The sequence below is a fragment of the Brassica napus genome, chromosome C4, assembly GCF_020379485.1.
Source record: "Brassica napus cultivar Da-Ae chromosome C4, Da-Ae, whole genome shotgun sequence".
Classification (NCBI taxonomy): domain Eukaryota; kingdom Viridiplantae; phylum Streptophyta; class Magnoliopsida; order Brassicales; family Brassicaceae; genus Brassica; species Brassica napus.
Genome location: NC_063447.1, coordinates 23098310 through 23107288, shown reverse-complemented (window position 1 = coordinate 23107288; position 8979 = coordinate 23098310). Strand labels below are relative to the sequence as shown.

At 37.5% G+C, this 8979-nt stretch overlaps 1 protein-coding gene across 1 annotated transcript; it reads right to left on the bottom strand.

Moving 5' to 3' along the window:
• Window positions 1–6797: 6797 nt before the first annotated feature.
• On the bottom strand, window positions 6798–8872 carry LOC106393415. The gene is made up of 5 exons (XM_013834115.1): window positions 8416–8872; window positions 8065–8305; window positions 7809–7822; window positions 7658–7716; window positions 6798–7601 (listed from the first exon to the last, which is right to left on the bottom strand). The coding sequence occupies exons 1-5, from the start codon at window positions 8870–8872 to the stop codon at window positions 6798–6800; spliced, it is 1575 nt and encodes a 524-aa protein (XP_013689569.1).
• Window positions 8873–8979: the final 107 nt, after the last annotated feature.

The following is an 8979-nucleotide window of genomic DNA, read 5'->3' as shown; positions in this document are numbered from 1 at the left end:
TGATTGCTTGGCGTGTGGTTTAGCAGATATCTGGGACCTATGAGAAATTAGGGTTTTCCTAACTTTCCTTATTTAAATGGAAATCGACAATGCGAATTTCGGTTCCCACAATTACAAGAACGTATACAGACACAAATTAATGTATGACATTTTATATAGTTTGAAATTCTATTTCATTTTTTATTAAGAACGAAATATTTTGATAGATTTCAACTATATGTTAAATCTTCTATGAAAGCATATCTCGACAACCATGATGGTAGTTTAGTGGCAAGTGCTAAACAACATGGGTTCTAAAGCACAACCCCACTTCTCTCTATGGCCATGCGGATATGGGAGAGGGTCGTTGGTTCATCTGTGTGCACCTCCCATTGGTTTTTAAAGTGTTCCCATTCCACAGGTACACCAAGGTTAATCAAGAAAAAAATTAAAAAGTTTTGACACAAAAGAAAGTAATACATTATTTTAATGTCAAATTTCTCTTTCATTTTGCCAATTAAAAACGAGTTATTTTGTTAGCTTTCCACTATATGTTAACTCATCTAGGAATTTTGAAAGTTTCATTGTACTCATTTTAAGATATCTACTCTTTTTTAGAATTAGGCAACCCAAAATAACAGTATAATAATCATCGCAAATATGAGGTTTCTCTGTTAGAGTTTTAACTAGTAAAATGGTTATTTAGAAATCATTGTTTTCTGTGGATATTGGATTAGTAGTATTTCCATATTAGCGTTTTAGTTTATTTTTGAAACATTATGCTAATTTACAGAAACCACATTGATATTTATATATCTCGTATGTATTATTTGATGAAATGGCCACAACGTCAAATTACTTTCACTTGGACCTGGACGAAGTGGTGCAAAGCTAAGTCAATCATTTGATTTTCATTCGAATACTGCTGCTTCGAAACAACAGACAAGTTGTAGAGTGCCGGCAGAGTGGTGGAAGAGAAGTAGAACCGCGGTAAGATTTTTCAGAAAAAAGCTAGGAAAAGTTGAGTACAGAAAAGAAAAGAAAAAATACAAAAGGAAAAATACTGAAGACGATCAATTATAATGTAATGTATTTTTTTTTAAAGTTACCAGTGATTACAAGAACGTAAATGGAGATACATATGAATGTATGACATTTTATATAGTGTGAAATTCTCTTTCTTTTTTATTAAGAACGACATATTTTGTTAAATTTCAACTATATGTTAAATCTTATATGAAAGTAAATCTTGAAAACCATGATGGTAGTTGTGTGAAAGGTGCTAAAAAACATAGGTTCTAAATTACCACCCTGCTACACTCTATATAGGAGGGCCATGCGGATATGGGAGTCGTTGGTTCATCTGTGTGCACCTCCCATTGGGTATTAATGTGTGCCCATTCCACAGGTACCCTAAGGTTAATCAAGGAAAAAATTAAAAAAGTTTGGAAACAAAAGAAAGTAATAATTTATTTTAATGTCAAATTTCTCTTTCATTTTGCCATTAAAAATAAGTTATTTTGTTAGCTTTCTACTATATGTTAACTTATCTAGGAATTTGAAAGTTTCATCTTACTCATTTTAAAATATCTACTCTTTGTTAGAATTAGATAACCCAAAATAACATTTATACTAATCATGTTTCTTTGTTAGAGTTTCAACTAGTAAAATGGTTATTCAGAAATCATTGTTTTATATGGATTAGTAGTATTTTTATGTTAGCGTTTTAGTTTATTTTTGAAACATAATACTAATTTACATAAACCACATTAATATTTATATATCGTCATATATATTATTTGATGAAAAGACCCACAACGTAAAATAACTTTGACTTGGGCATGGACGAAGTGGTGCGAAGCTTAAGTCCATCATATGATTTTCATCGAATGCTGCAGCTTCGAAACAAGCAGACATGTCGTAGAATGCCGGCAGAGTGGTCGAAGCAAGGTTGTACCCCGGTAAGATTTTTCAGAAAAAAGTTTGGAAAAAGTTAAGTACAGAAAAGAAGAAAATAGACAAAAGGGAAAATACTTAAGCAATCGATTATATTGTAAAATATTTCATTTTAAAGGTATCTGTGATTACAAGAATGTATATGGACGCATATGAATGTATGACATTATATGGTTTGAATTTCTCTTTCAATTTTTATTAAGAACGGCATATTTTGTTAGATTTCAACTATATGTTAAATCTTCTATGAAAATAAATATTGAAAACCATGATGGTAGTCTAGTGGCAGGTGCTAAACAACAGGGGTTCTAAAGCACCACCCACTGCTCTATATATATGGCCACACGGATATGGGAGAGGGGGGTCGTGGGTTCATCTGTTTTCACCTCCCATTGGGGATTAATGTATGCCCTTTTCACAGTTACCCCAAGGTTAATCAAGAAAATTTTTTTTAGCAAGTTTGGACACAAAAGAAAGTAATACTTCATTTTAATGTCAAATTTATCTTTCCTTTTGCCATTAAAAACTGAGTTATTTTGTTTTCCACTCAATGTTAACTCATCTGGGAATTTTGAAACTTTCATCCTACTCATTTTAAGATATCTACTCTTTTTTTTTAAATAGGCAACCCAAAATAACATTTATAATAATCATCGCAAATATAAGGTTATTTTGTTAGAGTTTCAACTAGTAAAATGGTTATTTAGAAATCATTGTTTTCTATGGTTAGTAGTATTTTTGTATTAGCGTTTTAGTTTATTTTCGAAACATAATATTAATTTACAGAAACCACATTGATATTTATGTATCATTGTATGTATTATTTGATGAAATGGCCCACAACGTCAAATTACTTTGACTTGGGCCTGGACGAAGTGGATTCTAAAGTAAATCATGAAAACCATGATGGTAGTCTAGTGGCAGTGCTAAACAACATGGGTTTTAAAGTGCAACCTTCTCACTATGGCCATACGGATATGGGAGAGGGTCGTTAGTTCATCTGTGTGCACTTCCCATTAGTTATTAATGATTCCCATACCACATGTACCCCAAGGCTAATCAAGACAAAAAAATTAAAAAGTTTGGATACAAAAGAAAGTAATACTTTATTTTAAAGTCAAATTTCTCTTTTATTTTGCAATTAAAAACAAGTTATTTTGTTAGCTTTCCACTATATGTTAACTTATCTAGAAATTTGAAAGTTTCATCTTACTTATTTTAAAATATCTAATTTTTTTTAGAATTAGGCAACCCAAAATAACGTTTATAATAATCATGTTTCTTTGTTAGAATTTCAACTAGTAAAATGGTTATTTAGAAATCATTGTTTTATATGGATTAGTAGTATTTTTATATGAGCGTTTTAGTTTATTTTTGAAACATAGTACTAATTTACATAAACCACATTGATATTTATATATTGTCGTATTTATTATTTGATGAGATGGCTCACAACATCAAATTACTTTGACTTAGGCGTGGACGAATGTGTGCGAAGCTAAGTCCATCATTTGATTTTCATCGAATACTCCGGCTTTGTAACAAACAGACATGTGGTAGAGTGTCGGAAGAGTGGTGGAAGAGAAGTAGAACCACAGTAAATATTTTCAGAAAAAAACTAGGAAAAAGTTAAGTACAGAAGAGAAAAAAAAAGAAGACAAAATGGAAAATATTGAAAACGATCGATTATACTGTAAAACATTTTCTTTGAAAGGTATTTGTGATTACAAGAACGTATATTGACACAAATGAAAGTGTGACATTTCATATAGTTTGAAATTCTCTTTCACTTTTTATTAAGAAGAACATATTTTGTTAGATTTCAACTATATGTCAGTTAAATCTTCTATGAAAGTAAATCGTAAAAATCATGATGGTAGTCGTGTGGCAGGTGCTAAACAACATGGGTTCTAAAGCACCACCCTACTACACTCTATATAGGCCCACGCAGATATGGGAGAGGGTCGAGGGTTCATCTGTGTGCACTTCCCCATTGGGGATTAATGTGTGCCCTTTCCACATGTACCCCAAGGTTTTAGAGGAATAAGTGTTTACTCTCACCTTTGAGCTGCGATCTACATGGGAAAGAGATAAATCCTCAGTGATCAAGGTCATACAAAATTGTTCGAAATGCGATATGGGACGTGTGATTTGATGATGGTTGAGTGTACAGCGATCCCATATGTGGTATTTTTTTGGATGGCGGCCACAAAGAAGACCGTTTGAAATGTCAATGTAGTAACCAAGAAATCTCAAGAAATCTCTTTGACACCAGAAACAGCTTATGGATCATTTCAGGTGGTAACCACAGAAGAATATCAGACATATTAGAACCTTACAAACACTCAAATTGGACGTCATCGCCAAATTTTTTCTTCGCCCTGGCAGAAGAAGACATTGCAACACAAAACTGTTTCTTCGATCATCAGTAACAGAAGACTAGTGCAGTTAAGAAAAAAACATGTCAAGTGTTTGAAGTTAGTGAAGCAGAACACACATCTCTAGACAAGATGCATACTAAAGGACTAGTAAAATTGTTTCTTTGATCATCCGTAAGAGAATACTAATGCAGTTAAAAAAAATGTAACATCAACGATTCATCAGGTGGAGAAACTATTATCAGACTAAACACATCGACAATAAATCGGAGAAGAAAGCAAGCAAACTGAAAAAAAAAGTTCTCTAGTAGATACCGGAGCCGAAGAAGGTTCATCAGTCTGCTCATCTTTTCCACTCTCAGTATTTTCGCATATGGATAACACCTCGTCATTCCCTATCTCTGAACCATGGACACGCTGAAGCTTCCCAAATAATTGCAATTGTAAGGAACCAAGTTAGTTTAGCACACAATACACATATATAAAGGGTCAGAACTCAAAACAACTTCCCAAACACCTGAAATCACTGTTACCTTAGAGTTAGCAATGTGCGGGGAAAGTTGTACACATGATCCTGTTACGGCTAAGTGGATGTCACCTCTCATACTATTACTATTATCATGTTTCAAATCCTCCACATCATGCGACAAACCATAGAAAAAAGGTCAGTGACAGCTTCATATCCCCATGGGTGCTGCTCAAATGTTTCCAAATCTATCACCATTTCTGCAAGATGCTGAGGAATAGCAGACTTGCAATTAACACCTAGCAAACCACAAGACAAAGCAGCCAAATAACATAACCTAATCTTATCTTCGTTCGACGTAAACGTCGCTGCTGTATAAAGGGTTTCAGACGTTGATATATGCAACGTCGAGGACAACTGATATAGTCCAACCATATGTGAGGCCCTTATTTGACCACACACCATAACATAACTATTAGGCGTTTACTCCAATTTGAATGTGAGAACTATTCTACAGCGTAATGTGTATATAGTATAGGACTGCTGAGAGTTTGTGAGCCAACGTGCGACAAATTCTGTTGCGAGGTATTTTTTACTATCCACTTGTTTATTCTGCACCCTTGGAAAATTTAGTCTGCGCCGATGCACACATTATTACAAACGTCTGAAACATGTTAAGTGGAAACCGGGGCTTTTCATTTATAATACACAAAAGGAGAAAGTTTACATTTCGCGCACCTATTTACAAACACATTACCAAAAGTCAACTAAAGGCAATGTCGAAAATATTTGTGTATACTGCATCCACTGAAGTATACATCAGTATTTTCGACGACTGAAAACACCAATGTTGACGCCGCATCATCACACCATCGTACTAAATGGGTGGAAACTTTATTACGCCGGGTCACAGAAACTTCCTCACGACACTTCCTTCTTCTACCCTGATTCCATGCTTACATACTTATATTGGACGACGACAGGAGGCCTTGTTGTGGCCTTCTCCCCTGCACCGACTGCATATGTGAGATGGAAGCTGACTGTAACACTGCAAATGTAAAGAGGTATAAGTACTAGAACTTAGATATACTATGTTGCCCTAATAGTACTGTCTACTCAAACCTATATGAAAAAAATACCTTATCTTCTCCGGTTGAGAGGATTTTCACTTTGCGGGGTCTTCCTGGAGGATGCTTAACAGCTGGGGGGGGGGGGGGGGGGAGGATATCCCCATAAAATGTTCCCCCAATTTTAGTTCCACCAACAGATGGGATGGGGTAGATTTTTTTCTTCATATGTGCTGTGCCATGTCTCCGCCAAATATGCGGTTGCTACCATTGATTTCGTTGACATCCCAGCTCTGCCTGCCGCAGCTGTTGAAACGATGTGCATGTGCATGGAGGTTGACCATGTGAAACTCCCCAGTGCGGGACTGAATTTGAAATTTCATTTCACTGATTCCAATTACAGCAAACCTAGTTGAGGCGTCGTAGTTTCCTTCAACCATTCGCCTCATATGTGGTATAAGTGTCCTGGTATGTTCCATCGCTTTAGCACGTCGAATTGCAAACCAGCACATCAATTTTGTGCGTATGTACTCACACATTGAGATGAGGGGGAACTCCCTCGCTTCAGTCAAGATAGCATTATAAGATTCAGCAATATTGTAATCCACAATGTTAAACCTATCTCCTGGGAAATGTGTGCGTGTCCAATGCGCAAATCATGTCTGTTAATTAAGTGTTAGTCAGACCATACTATATACAATCTCCTTTAGTATAGGTTAAGTTAGATGGATACCTATGTCAACTAAATAGCTGGCACACCCTTGGCTTACACGTTGTATATCCAAGAACTTCTTATTGAACTTTGCCACCGTATATGCGCGTGCTGATGCACCCATTAAGGAAGCCATTCGCTTTGATTTGAATCTTGACTTAATGTTCCTCCAGAGATGGACAGTGCACGCGGCATGTTGAGCATGAGGGTACACTCAAATGGAAAATGTAGGTGTGTTGTTAGGCACGACTATGTAGTTTACCAAATAGTCCATTTGTGGGACGAACCTTTTCAATTGCATTGTAAATGCTAGAATGTCTGTCGGACACGAAGACAAGGTATTCTTCATCAGAGACAAAAGTTTTCATCTCCGTTAAAAACCACTCCCAAGCGTCATCGTTCTCACTGTCAACGATACAGAATGCTAAAGGGAATATTTGAAAATTTCCATCTTGCGCAGACACTGAGAGCAAACATCCGCCATATTTGCCTTTCAAACTTGTCCTATCGATGACAATCACTTTTCGCATGTACCGGTACCCTTTGATCGAAGCCGCAAACGCAATGAATGCATATTTAAACACCATCTTCCCTTCTATATTCTCTTCTTTGTGCAGGTAGCAGATGGAATCGGGGTTGGTGGTTTGGAGTAGTCCCATATACGCGGGCTTAAGTGCGTAACTTCCCGCCATAGAACCTAACGCCAATTCCCTTGCCACCTCTCGGCCCCTCCAGGATTTCCAATAGGAGACATTGACATGGAAGTCGTCAAGGAGCATCTTTCGAATTGTTGTGGGGGTGGGTCCTATCTTGATGGCAATAAAACGTGATTGTATAAGCTCCCCAATTACTTGTGTTGTAGCCAATTTATGGAAGTTGCTGCGGGCATCAAGGGTACAACAGTGCGTAAGAGTTGCTTGGCGGATCTGGAAATTGCATGTTCCATCTACACATGCAGCGTATACTCTCCAGGGACAGTCAATCCCCACGCATATTAGACCATGAAGTTTGGTGTTGAACTCTTTGTCTTGAAATGAAACTTCCTATTGATTGCATGAATTGCAATTTTTATCTTGCAATCACTTTTCGACTTGAATACCTGCCCCACAAATAGATTGTCTCCTTCATACGGGACTGCCTCCAGTGCAGCCTCTATGCCTGCAGGAAATGGGTATTTTCGTCATGGCAAATATTTTCAATTTTATTTCTATACTATAACTTAAACTAGTATAGTTTCGTAAATGAAGTACCATCTTTTTCAACACTGTCAACAACCGGCAGCGCATCACGGTTAAATAGTACATTTTGTGACGACTCGTCATCCAGAAATTGGTGCAGTGCATCTTGGAACTGTGGCCATTGTGTTAGCCCTGTCGAAGATTCTCCTCCAACTGCCAATGTTTCATGTACCAGCTTGGGAGAGTTTACAGCTGCCCGTTGTGTTGGTCCAACATCCAATTCAGAGTCCGCCGCATTCCCGTCAGTGTAAAACAACCGGCGTTTTACTGGTCTACTGGTTTCGCCTTCCTCTGTGGTGTGTTCATGTCTGCATAAGCTCTCTGGTAAACATAATCATCTGCTTTGCTTCCATTCTCGACTTCCACTACGACGGCCTTCCCCTTCCAATGATTCGCTTCCGAAGTTGTTGGGCTGCGAAGTCGAACGATAGGTTGGTTCTCCCTTATATCTATACCATTGCGCCTGTATGGTATAATATCGCTAACTGGCACGCCAAAGCTCCCACCAACTGTATTGCGTATGGGGGGACATGTCAACGGAGTGTTAGAGATCGCAAACTCCATCCACTCATCCTCCGTTGTTGCATCAGTGTTCGAGGTATCATCCTCGGGGTATTACATACGTTCTGATCAGTGACATTTGCAAAATGTGGTTTACTGTTACCAGTGGTTACTCCATCACTGCACTGGGAGATGGTGACACAGAGGTTGACCTCCTCTATTTTTCGCCTCATTTGAACAAACACCTCCACCTCATGGTTTTCGGAGATGAACTGGGGTGTTGACCCATCTCCATCGTCAATCAGCATCCACGAAGAATATTGATATGATATTTTTAGTTTAACATTTCTGGAGGCAATAGCTAGGCTCTGTTTCACGAGGTCAACGAGTTCGTCGTATTCGAGACCAGCTTTGAGGGTAAAGAACTCTGTGCCTTCTTCGTTTAGCGAATCAAACACCCATTTTCCATCATCTTCTCTGACCCAGTTTCCAGTCAGTATCATAACGGTGTCCTGGTCTGTCATCTGCACCCACACGCATAATTTGCTTCCCATTAGTAATCTACATAAACCCATTATGTCAAAGCACCATCTTTACTTTAATCTGTAAACGCCATTTAAACATTTCCTCATAACTTCATATTTGTCATCTCCCCTAACTTTTTCCTTATACTACTCTGTAA

Excerpts from the sequence above, each read along its gene's own strand:
- LOC106393415 (XM_013834115.1), bottom strand. The coding sequence starts at position 8,872 with ATGGGTTTATGTAGATTACTAATGGGAAGCAAATTATGCGTGTGGGTG. Across the intron at positions 8,306-8,415 it reads TGTCACTGATCAGAACGTAT|TTGGTGGGAGCTTTGGCGTG; the intron begins GTAATACCCCGA and ends TACGCAATACAG. Across the intron at positions 7,602-7,657 it reads ACAATCTATTTGTGGGGCAG|GAAGTTTCATTTCAAGACAA; the intron begins GTATTCAAGTCG and ends TGCAATCAATAG.